Below are 26,892 nucleotides of genomic sequence, written 5' to 3'. Positions count from 1 at the left end.
TTTATGTTCAATTAATTATACTTAATCTTTTTTGCATTAAATAACAATAATTTTATTCTTTTATTTTTTATATAATATATTTATTTTTTATTTTACCTTGACCTATATAATACAGTATATTTATTATAAATTGGCTAAAATTAAAAAAAAAAATCATATATAACGAAAATTAAAATTTTCAATACTCCGGTGGGTTATGTGCAATTATTAGTTGGTGTAATTTTTTTTTTTTCAAATAAAATGTCATATTGTTTAGTCACAACACTATGAAATTTTATCATAAACATATGTTCATCTGTGTGAGTGAGACGAACTAAGCAGGGCTGCCAACACTGCGCGTCGAATCTCCACAAAACATGATTTTGTTGGGTTCCAATGTAAATCGGGAAAAAAACAGCCACATCAAATTTTTCTATTAGAATTCTAATAACTCCGTGAGTTTTAAAGATATCGTTTTCAAAATAGCGGCGATTTAAAGATCAAAATAAAAGGAAACTTTTAATTAGTCGGTGCAAATCGATCACGCTTACAGATAAAAAGTTATTTAATATTTAAAAAAAAAAAAGGTTTTTAACATTTTTGGCTCTGGCAACTTTAATAATTATTTGAGAAAAAATCGAAAATATACAAATTAAAGAGATTGAAAATACGCTTTTTTTGGTTCTAACACAAAGTGTCTCTGACAATTACTCAAGAAATGAGAGGGTTTTTTAATTTTTGGTAGACAAATCCAATACGTAGGTGACGCGAAGCGTCCCACCTACGTAAAGAACAAACAGAAAATAAATCAAAAGAAATAGGAAAAAATGTCGTGCAATATTACTTAAATTTTCATCAATTTTCGATATAATTTTTCAATTTATTTATTTGCGTTTTCTTTGTAAACCCATTGATGATATAATTTTTCTATCAAATAATATTTATTTATTATCATTTTTAACAAACAAAAACAAGCATATATAAATTTTTCTAAATTTTTTTTTTGAAGTTTAATTAGTAGAAACACATTATACAAGCCTTGATATTCTCTCGGACATTATACAACATGTATACGAGTCATGCGGTGAGGCGTTAATTAAACCACGGTAAAAGCGAGTAATCCATCATGAGTTAACACTGTTGATGTGAATAATAAAAAAAAAATAAAAATAATATTATTCTGTATATTTGAAATACTTGAAAAAATTATTTATTATTAATTTTATTTATTTATTTTTAACATTTGTTTATATATTCATAAATTCACTAGAATTTTTTTAATTAAAATGTTGATTAACAAATGTCTGATAACAGTAGTAAAAAATTAAAATATATCTCTATAAAAATGAATTAATTAAAGTAAATAAAATCAAGTTTTTTTTTAATCAATAAATTAATAATATGTAATAGTGTATTCTGCTGAAAATTTAAAGTTACTTTGTCGATTTATTTCAGCTGTATAAAATGTTTATCCCTCTTTTAAAATTGCAGGTAGTTATTCGTAATGTTCGATAACAAAGTCACTGTGTCAAAGCTTATATATATCCACAAAATTTTCAAACATTTACCTTAACTTTATATGCATAATATTTTCAAAATAAATTTTTATTATTAAATATTCATTTTTTTTTATGATTATACTTTGCAAATCGATATTCAAAAATTGTTAAAAATGTTGTACATATTTTAAACTATATATAATAATAACTTTAAATTTATAAAATAAATTTAAACGGATGTTAAAGTGAGAGTTTAAAGGTATGTACATCCGGTGTAGTTTACAGAAAACGTCTTGAAAATAAATATAAACAAAAATAAAAAATTTAGAAACTCAGAACACTTGTACAAAGTGGTATTTGCTTTTTTTTTTTTTTGGTTGCATTCAACGATCTCTTCCAACATCCGCAAGTTATATGTGACACAAAATTTTTTATGTTATTATTAGATATCCGGTTACTAAAACTACTGTGCTTTTTTATCTGTGAAATTTCATCATTTGCCATATTTATTTATAGATTTTTTGTTTGTCTTTTAATAAAAGCTCTTGCATCATTTTATTATTTGCTTTTTTTTCAAAACTTTATATACATTTAATTTAATTAATAAATTTCATTATGATATTTTTTTTTACATTGGAAAATCGATTAATATTTAAATGAAAATCATTCGTAAATTGCCTTGGGATTTTATATTTTTTTTTGTACTTTAAATTGAAGAAAAAAAAAATTTTTTATATGTATACCTGAGTTAACTTATCCAACTGAATGAGTATGAATGACACAAATACGAAATCAGTATAAATATTCAAAACCTTTTGCTATTCTCAATGTCCCTCTAGAGATACTGACGCGACGAAAAAAAAAAAAAATTAAAAAAATCTATGCAATTCACTCTGAAAAACCAATCACTTTAGAAAAATATTTTATTTTTTTTTATGACATATCATTTCAATGATTGATGGATATTTGTACATGTATTTTTTTTTCATAATAATATTTTTTTTTTATCGAAAATTTTATTCGAGTTTTTGATAGAATTTTTTTTTTTTTTTTTCTAATAAAAAGTTTTGGCACAATTTGAAGTAATAAATAGATGAAAAATTAAATTAAAAATTTTTAAAAAATATGCATTTAATGGTCAGCTTAAAAAAAAAAAATAATTTTTTCATTTTTTTCAATCGTTCATTTGCGTTTTTTACTTTGAAATTGTTTTTTTTTTTTTTTTTTTTCAATTTCATTCAGTCACATGAACTCAAGCTTAAGTACGAGATTGGTAATACCATGCTGACCCAAATCTTGAAATTCTCAATACACCCGTATTTCTTTTGATTTTTTTTTATGATTTTTTTTTTTTTTTCAACTAGCAAATTTCATATTGAAACCGTTTATTGATGAAGTTACTATATTCAACGAAAATAACTGACATTAATGCGACCTCGACCTCAACTGATTAAAAAACAAATAAAATATTAAAAAATATTTCAACAAAATGAGGTATATAATAGCTTTCTTAATTTTTTAATTTCAACAAATAATTATTTATCAGCAACTAGTTTCATCAATGTTTGATAAGTCTAATCTTTTGATTGTCTTTTGTGTTCTTATGTACAAGATATAGGCTTAACTACTGTCTTAAATTTAGTTCTTGCATGTTAAATTGTTATACACAAAAGCACTTCAAGGGATTTTGTATATGCTCCTGAGGTTAAATAGATGACGTAGCAGACAGTTAATTAACGAACAGTTCACAACTTTGATACATCATCAATTTATTTTATACAAATTTTTTATGTTGTTGTTGTGTTATCTCAATGTTCTAAATATTTTAAGGATTTATTTTAATTTCTGTAAAAAAAATTTTAATTTCGACACAACGCATTTTATTGACAATCGAAATTCGAAATGGAGCAAATATTCTTTCGACGTTTTTAGTTTAATAATATAAAATAATTATAAGGGGGTTTTGTTTTATATATTTACAAATTTTTAGAATTTTCATAGCTTTGTTGTTAAATAAATAAATAAGAAAATATAAAAATATGCGTCCGTTCAATTGGCTGTTTTAAATGACTGCTACTGTATTTATTTATTTAACAATAAACGTTTCGGTTGAAAATCTATAGTATGGATAATATTCAGGAGGTTTTGCTTTATATATTTACAAATTTTTATAATTTTCCAGCATTGCGTTTGTTGTTAAATAAATAAAGAAAAAACAAGAAAATTATGCGTCCGTTCCATCGGCTGTGCTACATGCTGCTACACCATGGCTACACTCAGAGTGACACCATGAATACACCCCTCGAAAAAATTACTAAACAATGCTTAAATTAAAAATAATAATATTGAGTTGATATAAAATGTTGATTAAATATTAAAAATATCGTGAATATATAAAAAGCCCTACAGCGAATATGTCGAACAACCTTGCAGTTTTAATAATACCTCAAATTAATAAACAGAGTCTTTTTAGATTTATGATAAAAAAAATTGAGTCATTTACAAGATGATATTTGAAGTGTAGCCAACATAATAAATGTTACAAAATTGTGATGGAAGAAAAAGATAAAAGCTAGTGGTTGGTTAAAGAGGCAAAGAGAGTGTAGGTAAAAGTTAGCAAGGTATAAAAGATATATATAGAACATTAGGGTTGGATGTGAAATTAGCGTAATGGCCACCGGATTACCGGGATTACACCTTCATGTGTCCTGGCTCATTTACCCACCGCATACATTAATGATGATATATATTTTTTTGCTATTTTTAAAATAAATAAAAAATAGAAAAAAAAATTTCGACAAATTATTATATATATTATTATTCTTTTTGATAATTTTTTCAATCTGTTTTATATATGAGAATTTTAATTAAAATAACATGGATATTTGGTGTGAATATACAATTTTTTTTTAATTGAATTTTATTTCATGCAATTACTGGAATAATTAAAATTATTCATTGGCTAGTAAAAAATGTGAAAAAAATTTATGAAAAGATATAAAAAATATATTGTATTCATATGATGTGTAAATATAAAAAACAAATTTCAATTTTTTTTAACTCTTGATTGATGTTAATTAAAGCTACATTCAAAAGAAATGGAGAAATAATTTTTTTTTTTAATTTAGGATGTGGGAATTGATGAATTTTTAATTTTTATATATCTTTTTTCATTTCGATATGAAGCTTTTGTCTTTTTTTAGTAATAGATATTTATAAATTAATAATTTATAATCCAAGATGAAATTTTAATTAACTATATTTTATTATATTTCAAAATGAAAATGCAAGTCAATTTTTAAAATGTCAAAATGTGCTTTCACTGCAATTTCTCCAATTTTAAAGTAACTTTTTGTCATTGAAATTTGAATATTTCTCACTGAAATTAAAGCTATCATTTTCTACAATTATATATCAGTTTTTTATTTATTTTTTTCCTCAATTTTAATATAAATTTTCTTCTTATCTCCATAGAAAAAAAAAACCTAAAAAATAAACTTTAAAATTTTTTATTTTGTTAATTACTTTATCTATTTTTTTTTCGAATACAAAATTGACTCATTCATCGATGCAAAAAAAAAAAAAAAAAAAAAGGTAGAAGCAAGCGTTCATTGAGAAAAGCTTAATCCAATTGAATCAAGACTTTTCTTCGAGTTTTAAATTAAATTTAAACGCAAGTTGATTAACAAGAAAAATTATTTATCATTATATTTATTTTTTTTTTTTGTTCAATAAGTTTATGTATATATGAAAAGACATAATAAATTTACAGTATCATTATTATTTCAATTTCAAAAACCAATATTCATTTTATTGTCGAGAATATTTTAGTAAATCAGTCTGCAGACACAATTGTTTCCATTATTAAACAATGACGTGGTTTAAACCCGTCAGAATTTTTCAATTTTTTTTTTTTTATTTTTAGCTTTCATCTCCATTATTCTTTAAAACTTTTTTCCATCGACAAATGTCTTGCTCACTCACCCTCTTCAATTCTCCTCAGAATGAATAAGAAATAGGTTTTTTTTTTTTCATTCTTCTATGAACCTGATTGACGAGTTAACGAGTTCTTTAAAAAACGAGTTAAAAAAAAACCAAGAAATATATACTTTGATAGATTGAATAAATTCAAGTTTCTTAAAAAAATATCTATACAGTTATTGAACATGATTTTTTACTTTATTTATCGCTAGAAATTTTTAAAATATTTATTATCAATATAAATTATAAAAAACCAATTTGTAAAACAATTTAGCTCTTAAATTTTTTTTTTGCCGTTTTAAATTGCAGTGATAAACTGCGGGAAACTCAATTTTTTTTAAATTTTTTTTTCTCGAAAAACAACAGACTTCAAAATATACTTGTAAAAAAAAAAAATAAAGATAAAAAAAAAAATAGAAAAACTGGGCGTTTAAAAAGTATATAAAAAATATAAAAAAAAATTTTTTTTTAAATGGCCAATGAAAGTAACTATTTTACTCGTCTTTCAAACATTATTTTAATTCTTTGACATTATCATTATTTTTATAAAATGTATAAAAAACAAATAACTCAGTAAAACATGCCAAAAAAATTCACCCATTTAAAATGGTCAAACTTTAAAAGTCAAACATTTTGAAAAAGAAAAAAAAGAAAAAATTTCTACCTACTTTCATCTCAATTTCTATTTGCTTTTTCTATAAAAAAAAAAAAATTGAAAAAAAATTGTTTCAATTCAAAAAAAAGGCAGTAAAGATACTTGAAGAATTTTTAATTTATAATTTTTTTATTGAGATAAAAAAAAAGTAGAAATATATGAAAAAAAAAAAAAAAGAAAAAGTTTCAACTGATGACTTAAAATTCAAGAAGCATGACATGATATATTTTTGCGGTTGAGAAAAGGGTTGAAGTATAGCAGGTGATATGTTACATGAGAAATGGGTTATCGTTGAAACGTGCAATTTTAATCTACTTCAGGTATAATTTTATCTTGGAAATAATCCAACATAAAATTTGTCATGTTGAAAATGTTTTAGCTATTTTATTACATTTAAATATAATTTTTTCAAATCATTATTTTATTATGTGATATATAATTATAAAACATTTTAAAACAATTTTAAATTATGTAATGTTTTTTTTTTTTACGAAGGTGGGATAGGCGGGAAGCGTCCCACCATAGTATCGCTTTTTATTTAAATTGCTATACCAATTTTATTTCTCATTTATTTTCAAAATAATTTGTCACAGTGTTGACTATTTTTTTCTTTGTTGAACACACATTTACTAAAAAATATGTACTAGACGGATAAACATGGGTTTTAAGACAATTATCCAGTACAAAGTACGACTATTTATTTTCCTTTTTTTATTCTAGTACTTTTTTTTTTGTTCGTAGTGATAAAAATTTGAAAACACAGTAGGAAAGTTTGAAAGAAAAATTGATTACTTTGAAAATAAAAAATATGTATAGCTTCGTTGTGAATATAAATATTTTATTTGTTAATTAATTTTACTTTTTTTTTGAATTTACAAAAATGGTAAACACTCGTTAGCATTTAATTTTCGTATTCTGAACACGAAAATTTTTGAGAGTCTTTTTTCGCTTTATATAGAACACATCACGTTTAATCTTTTCAGATAAGCTTGGTTCCTATTTTAATTATCGTGTTTTATATAAATGGTTTTTTATTTTTTAATTTAAATTTTTTTATTTTTCATCAATTTTAAATTTTACGTGGAGAATTTAATTTATTTAATTGATGTATTTTAATGGAATGACATTATTTGTAAAAAACAAATTTTAAATTTTATTTATTATTTTTTTTTTAATTTATATTATTCTGTTCTATTTTTTTTTTCAAGCAACAAATGTTGATGTATTTGAGAGTAAATTATAAATGTATGTAACCAACATCTAGATGTCGTTTGATGGAATTCTCAGATGACTGTTTCATTCAAAGTACTGAAAAAAAAAAGTAAAAAATCCACTAAAAGCAAAGGAAATAAACTATAAAAAATTAAATTACATATATCAAATTAAATTTAAAAACTTGAGTCATTAAAATTGACTTAAAAAATTAATATTTCACAAGAATTTTAAATTTTTCTATCATGGAAATATGTATTTTTTTCTTGAAAAATTTCAAACTTTTAAAAAAATTAAAAATAATATTTACCAAGTACTTTGAATAGTTTAAAAAAAAAATAATAAAAACTAGATAATCTCTAGTTAAAATTAGTTTTTTTTTTTTTCTGTTTTCCATTGGTAATATTGATTTTTAATTAAATATTTTATAACACGTCGAAAAATTGATAGTGCCCAAGTGAAAAAAATATATTTATTGGAAATATAAAATAAATTTAATTTATATTTAAAATATATGTGAATTAAATTTAATATATGTTTTAAAAAATATAAATTAAATTTAATTTACATTTAATTTACAATTTAATTCATAGTAATCTATATCTATAAAAAAGTAAATCTATTTTATTATTTTTTCAAAACATAAAATAATAAATTTACTTAAAATTTTTTGACATTGCAAAAATTTGGATAATACTTAAATTTAATTTATATTTTTCAAAAATATGAAATAAATTTACTTTTTGTATCGATATAGATTACATATGAATTAAATATAAATTACATTTAAATTAAATTAAATTTATATTTTTTAAAACATTAATCAAATTTAATTCACATATATTTTAAATATAAATTAAATTTATTTTATATTTCCAATAAATATATTTTTTTCACTTGGGTGAGCTTTTTTTAAAAATAGAATGAAACTTTTTATTTTTCAACAAAGTCTGATGGTAAAATTATAATCATAATTTAATAGTTAAATGATTAATTGTACTTTGAGATATATGCTTAAGTCATCTTAAACTTAACACAGTTAAAGTTTGAGAAAGACGATTTTAATTGAAGTCGATAGATAAACATAAGAAAATGAGAGGTAGATGACTTGGTTCATTATTTAGTTGTTCAAAAACAAACTTCTTCAAAATAAATATAGATTAATATTACATATTTGATTTATCAATTTGAAATTATCTATGTTATTTACCTGTCTTTTTTTCTTTTTTAAAATTTAATTTACAAACCTAAATATAATTACAGTAGAAAAAAGCTCTTTAATAAAAAGCTCTTTAACTTATCAAAATTAATAAATCTAAAAATTTTAAAATATATTTCAATGAATATTTCATGCACGCAAAATTTTACAACATTTTCTGTTGGAAATATTTAAGAAGCTTATTTAAAGCTCTAAAATTTCAACTCAACTGAATGAAATTTTTTTGTTTTACAAAATAAAATATTCATTGAATAGAATGCGGTCACTTCTAATGGTCAAATCAATATACTTTCTGTTTATAATTTTAATTAAATTTGGAATAAATATAATCTTGACAATAAATAAAATAGATTTTTTGTGGTAGAAAGTATCTATTCGACATTTATTGAGCTTTTAAATGTGGAAAATTTCTTCTTTATATTGTTGAGCTTGATAGATGTTGCGGTAAGGTCATCTGACTTCCGTGATTAACGTTCATTCAACTTCTCGTGGATTTTCTGCACAATACCACGAGCCATTACTGAACCGCTCACTTTTTTTATTTCTTAAATATATAAATAAATAAAAAATTTACAAATGAATCAACATCAAAGATTTCTCTCTTTTTTTTTGCTTCCTTTCAATTGCACAGGGTACATCAAAATTGCAAATTTCGAGCTACCATTTTTTAGTTTTCTTTTTCGCTGGTAGAAAAAATCTTTCAACTGTAAATTTTTTACTTTTTTTTTTTTCTAGTATCTATTCAACATTACTTCAAGACTATAGACAAAATGAAATAATAATAAATAATAACCCTCGGGTATCTCTATTCTATCTCGCAAAGTACATCCCTCGAGTGCTGTACCATTATAATACCAACTTTTTTTTTATTTTTTACTTTTTCTTACTTTGATTTTTTTTCTACCAAGAACTTTGCACTCCAACTTTGAAAACCAAACGTTTTTTTGCATTCACATTGAAGTTTTACATTTGTAATAATAATAATTATTATTATTATTAAAATAGTAAACTACTTTGCTGTATTTAAATTTTTGTTTTTAATAGTTTTTCAGCTTGTAAAATTGAATTATTATATTTTCAGTGAATGAGCTAATTCTAAAATGAGATTAAAATCAGCCACCTTTAGCGTTAAACTAAAAACTAAAAATCTGAAATATAAAAAAAATATTTTGAAATGTTATAAGAGATAAGAGGGAGAGACGGCAAAAAGAATTAGGGCTGAACCGGGACTTGAACCCGGGGCCTCTCGCACCCAAAGCGAGAATCATACCTCTAGACCATTCAGCCGACCATGTTTGGGCCCCCCAAAATTCTCAAATTGAATTTTTTTTTATTAAAATTTAACTATGTCAATTATTACACAACAAAATATCAATTTAAAAACAATTTTCATTAATTATTCGCCTCTAAACTGTTCAATTGAATTTACAAATTTAAATTTCTTTAAAATTTATTTCAGAAATTGTAAAAATTAAAATAAATTAATTAAATTAACTTCCCCCCTCTCCTCCCCTTCTCTTCCTCTTCCTCTTTTCAATTGTAATCTGTTAATTATTTTTAGAATTAATTATTTTACATGAAATTCAAGATTGAGACTTTTAAATTTTTTTCTAAGAAATTTTTTGGACTTTTCTTTATTCAAATTTCGAAATTTTTATTACGGATTTCTTTTATGTTTAATTTTTTGTAATTACATAAATTTTTACATGTTACAAGTGTAGAATGAAATATTTTAAAAAATTTGATATTTGATTAATAATAATTAATTTAATATTTCCATCAAGTTGTTGAATTTATTGATGCATCTTTTCAAGTTTCCAACCCTGTGAAATTCCAAAGTTTGTGGCTGGATGTTTTGTACAGACATGTTAGGTCATAAGAGTTGGTTTCTATATACAATCACGAGTTGTTTACGTGAAAATATATAGAATAGTGGAAATTCTAGAATGGTTAGATGCTGGAATGAGAATGTTTAAACTTTTACTGGAAGCAACTGGAAGTTTAAGGTGTGATAGAGGTTGACACAAGACGAGTTTATCTAGTGGTTTTAACACACACACTGTTAAACACCAAAGACCACTATCATTTGTATTATTCACAGATGCAATATCATATATTTATTAAATTAATCAATTTATAATTTTAATTCTAAAATTAAACAAACAAAAAATAAATTATATTCATTTTTTTTTTCCTTATCATCATTACGCTTTTCTTGACGATTAAATTATCATTTCCTTTATTTCAAATTTCAATTTAACAAGGTCCTTTTTTTTTTTACAAATAAACACAAATTTTATGTTCATTTATTTATATATTTTTTTATTTTTTTCAATTTGTTCCGGTTCACTCATTTGGGAGCTTCACGTTCTCTTGATAATCCTTTTTTTTTTTCATCTTTTTATCTTGTTCATAAAATATACACAAATGAGCAAAATAAAAAATAATAATAAACTAAAAAAAATATCATTGGGTAAGAAAAAAAAAAAAAATTATTAAATTTAAAAAATATATAAATTTTATTCTAATGATGTCAAAGCATTCTTGAGAATGATTTTCTTTTTTTAACAAGACAACTTGAAATTTATTCAAGTTCAATTATAGATATAAATAATATACAAAAACAATAATAATAATACAAAATATTGTTGTAAAAGTTTAAAAAATTATTACTGAATAAGATAAAATAAATAATTATTATTGTTATTATTTATTGTGAAATTTATTATACAGAGAGCTAAGTTTATAAGGCAAGCTTTTAACAATGTTGAAAATGTTTTTTGTCTATTGTATAATATAAACAGACTTGTATACTTTCAGTGCAAGCTTGTACAAGCTAAAACCGTAATTCCACGTTCAAATTTGAAAGTTTATATAACATTGAATTTATAAATATATATAAGAAAAAAAAAAAAAAAGAAGAGAACGAGGTAAAATAAAAAAGCCTTGTGTGTTGACTTGATCAATAACGTTCTCTAAAAAGTTTTTAAACTAAAAAAAAAAAAAAACATACAACATCAATTTACTGCTGGTCAGGTCCATTAACTTCATCCACATTTGCTAAAACTTTTTTTTTTTTAATAATAGTATCAATTGAAATTTGAAAAAAATAAAATTCAAAAAAAAAGAAAAATTATCAATTGATAAAAAATTTTTTACAATAAAATATTTCTATATTTTACATTGAATAGAAAAAAAAAAAAAAAAATTGATGTAAATGGCATTTGAGGATAAAAATTTTAACAATGACTTGCACTCAATTCGAAATTCCATCAATTTTTTTTTTTGCAAAAGGGAGAGCAATTGCAAAACTTGCTATTTCTGAGTCACAAGTTTTTCAAAACGAGCGATTTGTTTATTTGAAAAATAAAATTTAAATAATATTAGTATTATATTTAAATGTTGTAATATATTTATAAAATTTGTGTTGGTTTAAATGAAAATTAAAAAAAGGTCATTTTAGTGTATATAGAGTAGATTGTTGTATGAATTGAATATGATATTCAGCAAGTTCAATATGAGCATCAGTTAGAAAGGACTTGGCTCATAATTAAATTCTACGTCAACATTAATTATACGCTGAACAATTTAAAATATGTTCGACCAACGATAATCATTATTTTATCATCAATATATACCTTGCAAAATTATTTATCAAATTTTTATTCCATCAAGGCTATTTTAATATTAATTGTTTTTCAAATTGAAAAATATTAAATTGATTTTCGATTTATGTCATAAAATATTTTAAATATTATTTTTTATCTTTATCAATTTTTATTATTAACATACACAGTTATACAAACAATGTTTTTTATAATTTAAAATTTTCTTGTTGCTGTTTTTAATCATCCAATTTTCTTTGCTGCATTTTTTAATTATCACTTTAAAATTATGAAGCGTTCTTCAAGATTATGAAGCTTCTTCTTCAAGATTTACCCTTTTTTTTTTTTTTTTTTTTTGTTTGTTTATAATGTACACCAGGTACTTGTTGTCTTGTAATTTTTATTTTTTATACGAAATTATATTAAGAAGCTTAACAAGTCGAAAAATATAACACGGATAATTTAGCTTGATTAGGTTTTTTAGTAATGAGAAATTAAAGAACAGAAAAAAAAGGTGTATGTCATATGAGTTTGATAAAATAGCATAAATTTAAATTAACAAAGTAAAATATTTAAATATTTTTTAATTTAAAATAATCACTTGATAATTTTGTGAAACTTATTTCGAAAATAAATTAACTAATTAATTTGGATTTTCATAATTTATAAATTAGTAAATTACATATTTCAAATGGTGTTTGAAAAAATAACGTATAGCTTTTTAATTATTTAATTCAAAAAATTGATTTTTCTCTTTAAAAAAAAAATTTTTTAATATCAATTTGAGTTGTTACGCGTGACTAGAAGAAAGAAGTACATGAACAAGTTAATTCGACGGAAAGCACGTCGTTCTGTAACACGGATTGAATTTATCTAGTCCAATCGCGCGTTCACCACCTGCTATATGGCTTGAGCATAAGGAAAAAGAAAAATTGAATTAAATAAAATTAAAAATAAAAAAAAAATACAGTGGATTTTGTATTGACTAAGAATTTCTTTGCCAGAATTACGCGTTTAAGGATCTAATTGAATTGGCATGAATCCAAAGTGCAACACTAGCTCAAAAAAATATTTAATTTATCTTTTTTTTTTTTTGATTAACATTATTTTATTTTTCTGTTGTCGAGTATTTTTTTTTTTTTTTATTGTTTATTTTTTAATTTTTTAGTTAGAGTGAGTACATATCCGCCTACTGGAATTTAGAGAATACAAATGTCTGCTTGGATTGCAGCAGATGAAATATTTTCATTTGAGGAAATTTCTGTAAATAAATTTTCCAGATTATTTCATTTATTTTTTAAACTTCCTCGTTTATTAATTTCGTGTATTTTTTTTTTTTTTGAAATAGTATTTTCGTGATTAATTGGTAGAATAAATTTAAGATTAAAAAAACTTAATTTTATATTGATTTTTTAATAAATTTATAATCGTGTTTAGGATATTTTTTTTGTTTTGTAGAAAATATTTTTCATTTTACGATTGTTACAACTCGTGAAAGTACAATTAAGTGCCTGGGTGCAATAAAGGCACGAGCGCTCGAAGATCCATGAAACGCAACGTTGTTTGGGCCCCCAAAATTCTCAAATTGAATTTTTTTTTTTATTAAAATTTAACTATGTCAATTATTACACAACAAAATATCAATTTAAAAACAATTTTCATTGATTATTTGCCTCCAAACTGTTCAATAGAATTTACAAATTTAAATTTCTTCAAAATTTATTTCAGAAATTGTAAAAATTAAAATAAATTAATTAAATTAACTTCCCCCCTATCCTCCCCCTTCTCTTCCTCTTCCTCTTTTCAATTGTAATCTGTTAATTATTTTTAGAATTAATTATTTTACATGAAATTCAAGATTGAGACTTTTAAATTTTTTTCTAAGAAATTTTTTGGACTTTTCTTTATTCAAATTTCGAAATTTTTATTACGGATTTCTTTCATGTTTAATTTTTTGTAATTACATAAATTTTTACATGTTACAACTGTAGAATGAAATGTTTTAAAAAATTTGATATTTGATTAATAATAATTAATTTAATATTTCCATCAAGTTGTTGAATTTATTGATGCATCTTTTCAAGTTTCCAACCCTGTGAAATTCCAAAGTTTGTGGCTGGATGTTTTGTACAGACATGTTAGGTCATAAGAGTTGGTTTCTATATACAATCACGAGTTGTTTACGTGAAAATATATAGAATAGTGGAAATTCTAGAATGGATATTCTTGATTGAATAAATTTAAGATTAAAAAAATTAATTATATATTGATTTTTTAATAAATTTATAATCGTGTTTAAAATATTTTTTTTGTTTTATAAAAAATATTTTTCATTTTACAATTATTACAACTCGTGAAAGTACAATTATTGTCTTGCATGTTATTCTTACAGTTGAACAAGACTGATGCCGACAAAGCGTGAGTTAAAAAATAAAAAAAAACCATAATAAAAATTGAAAAATAAAATAAAATATAAAAACATTTTTCATATACAAAAAAATCCAGTGTCAAATTATTTTTAAAACCACAAAAATATATAAAACAAAAAAAAATTAAAAAATGAATGAAAAAAAATTTATGCATAAACTACATAATTCATTTGAAAAAAAATTACAAAATAAAAAATCTGTCAGTCTGTCAGCTATCAAAATAAAAATTAAACAAAACATGAAAATAGAATATAATTATTTAAAATATGATATACAACAAGTGTATGATGAAAATCATATTCAACCACTGAATTTGTAAATTTCATTAAATCTTGTTATAGCTGTGTACTCTGTTTTAAATATGTATGCAGGTATATCTATCTCAAAGAGGAAAAAGAAATATAAAAAAAATAAAAGAGAAGAAAGAGGGTTAAGTGAGGTAAAGAAATGATACGACTTAAATTCCCTGAGGGGTTTATTTTGAACCTCCAAGAATCTAATAACAGCCAGTTATAACGATTCGTGTGCTCCAGTTATTATCAAATTTACTATATTTCTATTCATTAAAAAAAAAAAAAAAAATTACCCTTTATTAAAGACATGATAACAATGATTTTTTAATTTTCCTTTTTAAAATTTCAATAGTGCTTTTATCATAATATAAGAAAAGCTTTATTCAAAAAAAAAAAATAATATTTTATAAAATTTACTAAAATAAATATATACAATATTTTTTTAACAAACTCAATTTTCAAGTTGGCAGATTTACGATTGAACATTGAGACCCATGGGAAGATATTTTTTTTTAAAACTGATGTTCTCGGTCAAATTTTATATATAGATAAATAATAGTACATTTCAGTGAAGCAAAACACTCAACGAGTTTCATTCAAACTTTTATCTAATACTTTTTTATTTTTTTCATGCAATTTTACCCCTTTTTTCACCCTGTAAATCTCTAAATGTTAAAATCAATGGTGAAATTGTGCAGTTGTATTAAGAATACTTTGATTTTTATCACAATGTATTTCATGAAAATCCGGATTACTGTTTATTTTACTGATGCCAATTCTATGAATGTTATTTTATTTTATTTATTTTATGAAATAATAACAGTATTTTTGATCAATTTTTCAAACAATAATAGTCATAATAATAATGATAAAAAAAATATAAAATTGTATTGTATTAAATTTATAGAACCAATTGACAATCGAACAAAAAAAAAAAAATTCATTATTTGTTTTTATTGTCGTTTCTTTTTTTCAAAAACAAATTATATATTTATTTATTCGTTCAATTTTTTATACATTTATTTATTAGATTAGCTTTAATTTTTTTGAAGCTTTTTTAAGCTCAAAAATTTTTACTTTATATCAATCAATTTAAAGAAAATTGAAGTGGTTATTTTCATGTTACGTTGCTGTTCATGTTACCATATTTGAGTGTATGTTACAACATAGAGTAAAATATATAATATGTGTATATATTGTCCTAACATGAGCCAGTCGATTCACACTGTGTTAGTAGACACAGTGTCGTGGTAGACCAAAATTTATGGGACACACTAATACAAACTTCAATTCCCAAACCATTATCAAAAACTCAACTCAACCCCTTGCATTCTCTCTGTCTCTCTTTCCACTTTATTTACCATCCTCTCTTGTCTAGTTTCATCTACGAAAATTTTACCTATATATGGTTCATTTTATATAATATTCTGACTCTCATGGGATTTTGTATATTCATACACTCAAAGAAAATTCAAACTGTAATTATAAATTTGATACAATTTAATTTTTATAAATATATTTTTAACAATTTAATGGCTTTATTTTTTTGGCCTTTTAAAAATGGCCTTATGTTTTTGGCCTTTTAAAAATGGCCTTATTTTTTTGGCTTTTTAAAAATGGCCTTATATTTTTGGCCTTTTTAAATGGCCTTATGTTTTTGGCCTTTTAAAAATGGCCTTATTTTTTTGGCCTTTTAAAAATGGCCTTATATTTTTGGTCTTTTTAAATGGCCTTATGTTTTTGGCCTTTTAAAAATGGCCTTTAAAAATGGCCTTATTTTTTTGATCTAAGAAATTATTTATTTAAATATATTTAAAATATTATGTATACATTTAGTTTAAAAACGGCTTCATTTTTAGTTTAAAAAAAGGCCATTTTTAAGAGGCCAAAAAAACATAAGGCCATTTAAAAAGGCCAAAAATATAAGGCCATTTTTTGAGGCCAATTATTCCATAAACAAGGTTCAGATCGTCTCTTTTTTTTTTAACTATATTTCACCATGTTGCCATGGTATTTACGGCAAACTGAAATAACAGACAAACTTCCCGGCTCTACAGAGATCACGATTATATATAAATTAAAGAAAAATTTATTGCAAAATATTTATTTATAAATGTCAATGTGAAAAATAAAAAAAACAATATTATTTTTTTTTATTTTGGTGTGATAAATGAGGATACAGGAAACTAGAACAAAAGTGACAAAAAAATAAATAAAATAAAGAGAATAATGAAAATAACACTTCTATTTCGACAGTATTCTTTGATTTTTTTTTTCTTGTTTTTTATATTGATAAAAATAAAAATATTAAAAAAAAGAAAACAATGAAAAATAGAGTAATCGATATTTTTGTTTTCTGAAAGTATAAGGGATTTGTTGTCGACAATTCACTAGAGCTTTTGTATTGCTGACGTCAATACCATGTCAATTAGACAGAGAAAAATACTTTGACCACAAAAGACTTGTTTTTTTTTAACAAAAAAAGCATTATTATAATTTTTTTTTTTGTCTTTTATAGAAAACTTGAAATTCAAATATATGTTGGAGCTTTTTTTTTGTTTATTTAGAATTTCTATCAACAGAAAAGTTGAAATTTTTATTTTTTTTAAAAAAGTATTATAAGAATAATGAAAAAAATATTTCTGTAAATATTTATTTGTAAATGTTTAATGATTCTGCAAATTTAAAAGCTTTTTAAATTGACTGATAATAAAGATTTTAATATTTATGTTTTTTTTTTTTTTAATTTAAATAATGAATGATTGATAAATCAAAGTACTTTTATGTAAAATAATAATAGTATTCGAAATGTACAATGAAGGATTATCACGTTGGTATTCTTTTAAAATATTTAAAACTCTTTAAAAGATTTTAAAAATATTAACGTTGCAAATATTCGAGTTCACCAGAAAAATAAATGTTAAAATCCCAGCGAAGAATTATCACTTTTTTTTTGTTGGATTAAACTTAAAAAAAAAAAAAGCTCTTAGTCTTAACTACAAGCTGCAAGTAATTTTGAATTATTATATAATGGACAAGTGCGAGTTTTTTGTACAATTGAATTATCGGAATTTGTGAAATTGGAAATTTAAAAAAAAGTAAAACAAAATTACGAAAGCCAAAAAAAATTAGCATCGCAATCAACAGCTAACAAAAAAACCTGAATCAACAACAAGAATAATCAAGAGAAAATAAACAAATTTAAAAAAAAGCTCAAAGATTAAAATCAGTGATTAAAAATTGCCAAGAAAATTACGAATGCTTGTTTATCCATCTAAACCCACAGCAAATGATGTAAAAATTTAAATTGAAAATTCATAAAACAATGCTTAATTTTAATAATAAAAATAATTAATAATTCAACTCTTTTGATAACTTGAAATAAATGATCTATTGATTAATTAAATTCGTCACAATTTATTTAAACAATAACAAACAAAATATACAATTTTATTTCGTTAAATTTTTATATTTTTAATTTAAATTAAATTTTCAATTTTACAATATTTTATTTATAAAAATAATATCATTTTTTTTAGATATGTTTATTGATCAATTTATCAAGAAATTTGTTTCGTAAATATTAGCTGAAATTATTGACAATATTTCGAGTGACAATGTCGACAAGATACTCAGTTCAAATAACCACTCAGTAATTTCCGAGTACATGATATTCTACAAAGAAAAAAAAAAAAATTAATCCTCAGACAAAATGACAATGTCATTGTGCATCAAACAGACATTATCTAAATGATACATAGTGCCATTATGGTTACTGTTTTTTAAATTTTTATCTCCTTTTATTATTTATTATTTTTTTGTTTTCAAAAGTTAAGTGATTCATTTAACTTGTCCAAGTGTGTATGGTCAATGTTGCAGAAGATATGGTGGTTAAACTGTGTTATGCTCTCTTAAATTATTGGTGAGAAAGTAAACCAAGTTATCATCAAACTTATCACGACAAGTAGCTATTTAAAAAAGCTCAATAATTTTAAACTTTTACAAAAACAAAAAACCCCAATATCTATTATTATTAATTTTTTATAAATTAATTTTTTTATGTATTTTAATATTTATGATTATCGTCTTTTAATAATTATCATTTATAAGTATGTATTTTTTTTTTGTCTTGGTTTTTTATTTTAATAGAATTTATTGAGGTATTATTGTGAGATAAGAATTTATAGAACTGAAATAAATTTTCATGTTGATTAAAGTTTATATTTTTTTTTTTTTTTTCGGTTTTTATAACGTGCTTTTTTGATATTGTGAAATATGGAAGTAGAAAAAATACAAATGACATTGGTGGATGAAAAGGTGAATGAACTCTAAAACAAAGAAAAAAAAAAAAAAATTTTATTTTCGGTTTTGTTTAGATTTTCTTATATGTTTTTAATGGGTTTTTTTTTTTTCTCATGTTCATATTTTATGCCTGAATGAATAAAGCAACAACACACAAGCTTTTTTGTTTTGTAATTTATTTTTTTTTTTATTTTTTCAACTATATAACACTGTGTTAGTGAGATTATTTACTCGTTTGAAACTCAAAAGCATGATTTTAAATTTTTTCATTTCAATTAAATTTTTCTATAAAAGTAAAAATATTTATTTTTTTTTTCTACAAAGAAACTGTGTTTTTGTCATTATTACATTTTGAAAAAAAAAAAAATTAGTTATCTATTTTTAAAAAAGTTAAAAGAATTTTTTATTACAATAAAAAATTAACATAAAATATAATAGAGCTTTTATGAATCATAAACAAAGAAAATATTTAAAATTGTTCAATCGAAAAAAAAAAAATGGCTTGTATATTTTCTTGGCTGATTTTTTATTTTTTAAAATAAGGCTAACGTGACGGTATACTATAAAAAGGTGTATGATTTTCCAACTTTTTTTTTTATTTTATTTTTTTTTTTTCGTTTGCATCCTCGAGGACTTGAAAGCCTCGTGGCTCTGTCGAGTGAAAAACCGATGAAAATGGATCCGGACAATGGGTAGACTACATGGCATAATTTTTCGCATTTTTTTTTTTTTTCATTTTTTATCCTTTTTTTTACCGCTTTGTCACGAGCACGATCATCACTGACAATTTTCCCATATTCTCATCCATTCGATCCACTGTAAACTCTACCAACATTCCCTATTTTTTTTTTTTTATTTATTCTTTTTCACTCAGTGTTGTTTTAAATGTCTAATTTTTCTTTTTTGTTCGAAATCTTTTTTTTTTTTTTGCTACGAACTTGCGTTGCAAAAATAACAATAAAAACTTTTTTTTTAATCTCAAAATTATTGAGAAAAATTAAAATTATAAATCATATATTTTACGTAGGTGGGACGCTTCGCGTTACCTACGTATTGGATTTGTCTACCGAAAATTAAAAAACACTCTCATTTCTTAAGTAATTGTCAGAGACACATCGTGTTAGAACCAAAAGAAGCGTATTTTCAATCTCTTTAATTTGTATATTTTCGATTTTTTCTCAAATAATTATTAAATTCGCCAGAGCCAAAAATGTTAAAAACCTTTTTTTCTTTTTTTTTTTTTTTAAATATTAAATAACTTTTTATCTGTAAGCGTGATCGATTTGCACCGACTAATTAAAAGTTTCCTTTTATTTTGATCTTTAAATCGCCGCTATTTTGAAAACGATATCTTTAAAACTCACGGAGTTATTAGAATTCTAATAGAAAAATTTGATGTGGCTGTTTTTTTCCCGATTTACATTGGAACCCAACAAAATCATGTTTTGTGGAGATTCGACGCGCAGTGTTGGCAGCCCTGCTTAGTTCGTCTCACTCACACAGATGAACATATACTTATGATAAAATTTCGTAGTGTTGTGACTAAACAATATGACATTTTATTTGAAAAAAAAAAATTACACTAACTAATAATTGCACATAACCCACCGGAGTATTGAAAATTTTAATTTTCGTTATATATGATTTTTTTCGTTATTATTTTTCATACTTTTAAAATTTTTTTTTCATTATTTTCAAGTGTAGAATTTGTTGACTTAGCTTGGTGTTTAAAATGCCTCAATGTACATGAATAAATTATTTAAAATGTTAATTTTTTAATCTCAAAAGTTTTGAATATATATTTTTTTTTCTTTTTGATGTTGGGTTAAGAGGGATTTGTTTGAGGGGTGAGTTGATATTCACTCGAGCATTCAACTCACGAAAAGCTTCTCTGGTATTTTTGCTATGTGCAGACAGTGCTCTAACTTTTAACTGAAATAACGACGACAACCCACGCGAATCATGTCATCCCACTTGTGCCACAATTTACCCTATATTATATTTTTTTTTTATGTATAAAAAATAGACAAATAAAAACTAACTATTCTCATTGCTCATCACTCATCAGCTAGCATTTCTAATTGCCACTTGAAAAAAAAAAAAATTTTTAAATTACATCCTTTTTAAAGTCTGTAATTTTTTAAATTTTTCATAATAATTAATTTATTGTAAAAAAAAAAAAAACGATGGAATAATTTGAAATTACATTATTTAAATACCGAAAATTTTTTAAAATTTAAAATTAATTTTTAAATTTTCTACACTATTATTTAAATTTAAAAAAAAAAAATTCAATATTTTCTCTAATTCTTTTTAATTATCTTCAATGGAAAATATATATTTTATATTATTAAAATAATTGAATGAAAATTTAATTGGAATTTATATTTTTCCGAAAAATTTAAATATCCGATTACATAATTTTTCATGCGGTTATATTCATACATTTTAAAAAATTCATTTTCAAATGAAAAATATTTCTAATAACTTTTTTCAATTGCAATTTATGTAGATAATAAAAATAAAAAAATTGTGCAACAATGTATTCAAGGATAATATGTACAATACCGGTTGTCTATTGAATAAATTTATTGATTACAGCGGGTAAAATATTCTTCATATATCAACAAAAATAAAATAGCCACCTTTTCCCAACGGACCTAGGTATTCGTCAAATTTTTGACATTTATACAGCTTCAATGAATCACAAAAACTACCAAACTAAAATAAACAAAATTTTAATAAAAAAAGTCATTTAAATATATATATTTTTAAATTAACCAACGTAGAATTTTCGTATTAAAATGTGTAAATAAATTCAAAAGATACCAGGAAAAATAAAAAGGATAATAAATAGTCAATTTGTACTTATAGTTTTTCATGAATTTAAATTTAAATTAGGTTTATAATAAATTTATAAATATGTATTATATTTTTTTTTTTTCATTTATTTAATATTTACATTTGGAAAACTTTCCAAATCATAAATTTTTAAACAAACATTTTCACACAGCCATTAAAAAGATTAACAAGAAAAAACAAATACAAACAAAAATTGGCGAAGAATCAGATAAACTTTCAGCACTTATTTTTTATTTATTTTCTTATCAATTGTATCTGCATCAATAGACAACAAAATAGGGGCAAAAAATCGTATAATTTTTTTTCGAAAAAAAAAAATAAAAACTTATAATATTCTATTATAGTATATCAATTTTGTCAATGTTATAAATGCATAATAATTAACCGCTATCACAAGCTGATAAAAAAATAGAAAAAAACGAGTTTGCTTCATATTGAATTCGAAATAAAAAATAAATTATTTATCACAATCCTTGGAAATTTTCCAACAATGACTCGTGTTAATTTTTTTCTATACATTTTATATTTCTTTAGTTTGATACTAAAAATTAAATGCCTAGAAAATTTTTCAACACCAGAAGAATGTCTTCGACCTTGTACAAACTCAACCAAGCCAAAAATTTGTTATTATGAATTTACAGTTGAATATTATCCAGCAGTTAATGAGTAAATAATAATATAATTTTTAAAAATCTTTAAAGGTAAGTAAATTATTAATTTTTTATTAACAGTGCTTGTGAACTTTGTAAACCATCAACAACCCAAGGACTATTAAATTATCCAACTTGCCAGTGTATACTTGTTGATGGTGTAGAAAGAACTGTATTTTCAGTAAATCGTATGGTACCAGGACCAAATATTCAGGTAAATAAATGATTAATTAAATTAAATAAATAAAAAAATATGCATGTAAATTAATTTAGAAATTATTTTAGATATGTAAAAATGATTATGTTGTTATTGATGTATTGAACAATGCTGAGGGAATTGGTGTTTCACTACATTATCATGGATTATTTCAAAATAATTATCAATACTATGATGGTGTTCCATATGTAACACAATGTCCAATTCAAGGATTTACAAAATTTCGTTATCAATTTAAAGTTAAACAATCTGGTACATATTTTTGGCATTCACATGTACAAACACATCGTTTAGATGGTCAATATGGAGCATTTATAATACGTGATTTATCAGAAAATGAGCCAAATATTAATTTATATGATGAGGATAAACCGGATCATGTTATTATCATTAGTGATTGGATGCATTATTTGTCAACAGAAAGGTGGCCTGGTCTCAAAGTACATAATGGACAATCAGCTGATAATATATTAATTAATGGAAGAGGAAAATGGACAGTAATAATATTATTTTTATTATATTTTTAAAATTGAAAATTAATATTGCTATTTATTATTTTTATATATTTTTTTTTTTTGTTTACCTAGTTTGATAATAAAACAACAACAAATGTCGATTACGAAACTTTTTATGTTGATAAAGGTAAAAAATATCGTTTTAGATTGATAAATTCATTTACAACTGTTTGCTTGGCACAGTTTACTATTGAAGGACATTCATTGAAAATTATTGCACAAGACGGCTCACACGTTTTGCCACAAGATGTTGATACAATTATCACTAGTGCAGGTAAGAATATAATTATTATTTAATTTATTGCGCGCCTGTATATCCATAATTTCTAAAATGTTTATTGTTTATTATTGTTATAAAAAAATGCATCTGGAGAAAACCACAGAAAAATATATTTTACTTCTTCAAAATGTCCTTTATTTAATGGATTTTTCAGAAATACTGTGCAACAAATATTTATTGTAAAAAAAAATATTGAAAATAAAAAGACCAGTGGAAAATTATAAAGTTAAAATTTTTTAAAAGTTTAAACAATTTTTTTTACAATAAATATTTGTTGCACAGTATTTCTGAAATATCCATTAAATAAAGGACATTTTGAAGAAGTAAAATATATTTTTTGTGGATTTCTACTGATGCATTTGTTTATAACAATAATAAACAATAAACATTTTATGTGTCGCGTGGTCTATCAAGCGCTCGTATATGTTACCGATTTAATCCTTCGAAGATCACTCTTTGTTTATTTGATTTATTTCGTTAGCAACAAAAAAACAAACTATGTCTCACTCACGCTTTTTTTTTTTTTTTGTTTTTTTGTTGCTAACGAAATGAATAAAAAAATAATAGAAAAAGGCAAACAGAAAGAAATTCATATGAGAGTAAGTGAGGAAAAAACAATGACCAATCAAATGTCCGGAAGACCGATGATGTTTGTCCTTTTTATAATAAGAAATAATTTAAAAATTTTCAAGGTGAACGAGTTGATTTTATTATAAATGCAATGGAAAATAAAAAATCATATTGGATACAAGTACGTGGTCTTGGTGAATGTGAGGAAAAAAAAGTACAGCAATTTGCTATTTTAAAATATAATGGTGATAGACAAGATGAAGATACTGAACAACCTGACTATGTTGATGGCCTTGAACAAGGAATTGTATGTTATTAAAAGTATATATTAATAATTAAAAATTTAATGAATTTATTGTTTTTTAATTCGCTAGATTTATAATCCACTTGTTGTTGATTGTGACAATGAAAATGATAGTTCAATATGTCCAAGTAGCTTCAAAACAGCTGAAGAATTTGATACTGATATTGTCAATTTAAAACCAGACTATCAATTTATATTACCATTTTATTTTCATTATTATGAAAAAGAAACAAATTATGATAATATTTTTACGACAAATAAAACACATTATCCTGAATTTTTTGGTAATTAAAACATATTATTTTTAAAAGTAATTTTGTTAATTTAATTTTTTTTTTCAGTTACAAATACTGCTGTTACATTGGTCAGTTTGTTTGATGGTGTTATATTTAAAACAGCATCAGCACCACCACTCACTGAAAATGAAGGTTTCGATTATACATGTGATAAAAGTAATTTTAAAAATTGCAAACCACCAGAGTGTTCATGTACAAATATCAAAAAAATTAAACTTAATTCAATTGTAGAATTAATTCTTTATGACAAAGGTAAATTTATTTTTAATATTTATAATTATTTTTTAATTTTAAACGATTCACTAGAAATAATTATACATTTTTTTTGTTTAAGTTGTTCAGCCTTTAACGATACATCCATTTCATCTTCATGGTCATAAATTTCATGTTCTTGATATGGGACAATTTTTAGAAAAACGTTCAATAAATAATTCTGACATAACCGAAATTTTAAATAATCACAAAAAAAAGCTCGAGAAACAAATGTATAATTTACCACCAGCAAAAGATACTGTTCTTGTGCCGCAAAGTGGCTGGGTTATTTTAAGATTTCGTGCAAATAATCCAGGTAAATAAATAAATACTATTTAGTATTAAAAAACAATAAATAATAACAAAAAAAAAAAAAAATTTCCAATTAGGATTTTGGTTGTTTCATTGTCACTTGGATTGGTAAGTAAAAAAATTAATGAAAAATTATTTTTTGTACAATTTTAGATATAAAAAAAATTTATTTAAAAATCATCAATTATCAGGCATAGCACAACTGGAATGCAACTAATTTTCCAGATTGGTGGACAAACAGATTTACCACCAATACCTGATGGTTTTCCAACATGTGGAAATTTCATTCCTTCAATAAATCCAATTGATTAAACACGACAAAGACCATTAAAATATTTTAAAAATTATGAAAAATAATAATAAAAATAAAATATATTTGCATTTGTGGAATTTTCATTTGTAATGATTCATTTCAAGAAATGAATTTTTGTATAACTCATTTTACAAATAGAAAAAAAAAAACATGAATAGTTGGTGCTTTGAAGAAAGCATTGTCAACAATTTTCACAATAATCTTTAAAATGAATCTTTTGTTGAGAAAAAAATATAGTATCCTGAATATCCCTTGGAGTTTAAACGATTCGAGACAAACACAATCATCAAACTGCTAAAAAAAGTGAGTAAAAAATAGTGAAAAATAGTATTTTTTTTTCTCCTTTTATGTAGCTTTTTTTTGAAAATTTAAATTCCATTTAAAAAAAGGGAATTGAATCTCAAATATTTATATGAAATTAATTATTAATATTACATTTTTTCAAGTGGTTGATTTAAAAAAAAAAAATTTATCAAATAACTCATTTATATACTCATAAATTTTAATTATGAATAATGAAATATTTGTCAGGAATTTTTATATGACATTGTTGAAATAATTTGGTGTAATTTAAAAATAAAGTGTCTTCATTTTATGAAAAATATTAAAGTACTTTTTTATTTTAATTGAATGTAATTTTGTTTTTAATATTTGATAGAAATTTTTTATTTTTTTGTTTATTATATTTTTGCAAAAGAAATGATGAATTTTTTTATGATTATTATTTTTTTTTCTTTTTGTAAAACAATAGACTAAACAAGTAATAAAAAACTTTTTTAATAATTAGTTTCAAGTTAGTTGATGGTATTATCCAGGGATAAAGTGACATTAAATTTACTTGGATTTATAATTTTTTTATTTGAAAAAAAAAAAGGAAAAACATAATAAAATTATACATGAAAAATAATACGTTTTACAAAGTTGAAATCAATATTTTTTAATTACAAAAAAAAAAGTACAACAGTATCATTATATTGCTCTAAAAACGTAAAATGAAATTAATAATTTTTTATTTTATTCGAAAATTTAAAATATAATTCTAGCTGAAAATTCTAGTTGACTGAATTTTTGATGATAATATATCAAGATGATTCAAATTTTGAAATGCATATTATTCATTTATATTCAAAGTATATTTCAAATATTT

At 22.8% G+C, this 26,892-nt stretch overlaps 1 protein-coding gene and 1 non-coding gene across 2 annotated transcripts; one reads left to right on the top strand and one right to left on the bottom strand.

Annotated features, from left to right (window-relative positions):
- Positions 1-9,760: 9,760 nt before the first annotated feature.
- Trnap-ugg lies at positions 9,761-9,832 on the bottom strand. The gene has a single exon. It is a non-coding gene; the product is annotated as a tRNA-Pro (tRNA).
- Positions 9,833-17,680: 7,848 nt separating this feature from the next.
- On the top strand, positions 17,681-25,744 carry LOC122849443 (laccase-1-like). The gene is made up of 10 exons (XM_044148142.1): positions 17,681-17,706; positions 22,768-22,900; positions 22,972-23,400; positions 23,602-23,692; positions 24,391-24,575; positions 24,643-24,856; positions 24,914-25,120; positions 25,203-25,436; positions 25,510-25,540; positions 25,624-25,744. Exons 1-10 carry the CDS (start codon positions 17,681-17,683, stop codon positions 25,742-25,744), a joined length of 1,671 nt encoding a protein of 556 aa, XP_044004077.1.
- The last annotated feature ends 1,148 nt before the right edge of the window (positions 25,745-26,892 follow it).

This window comes from Aphidius gifuensis, linkage group LG2 (assembly GCF_014905175.1).
Source record: "Aphidius gifuensis isolate YNYX2018 linkage group LG2, ASM1490517v1, whole genome shotgun sequence".
Lineage (NCBI taxonomy): Eukaryota > Metazoa > Arthropoda > Insecta > Hymenoptera > Braconidae > Aphidius > Aphidius gifuensis.
This window is presented reverse-complemented; position numbering and strand designations above follow the sequence as displayed.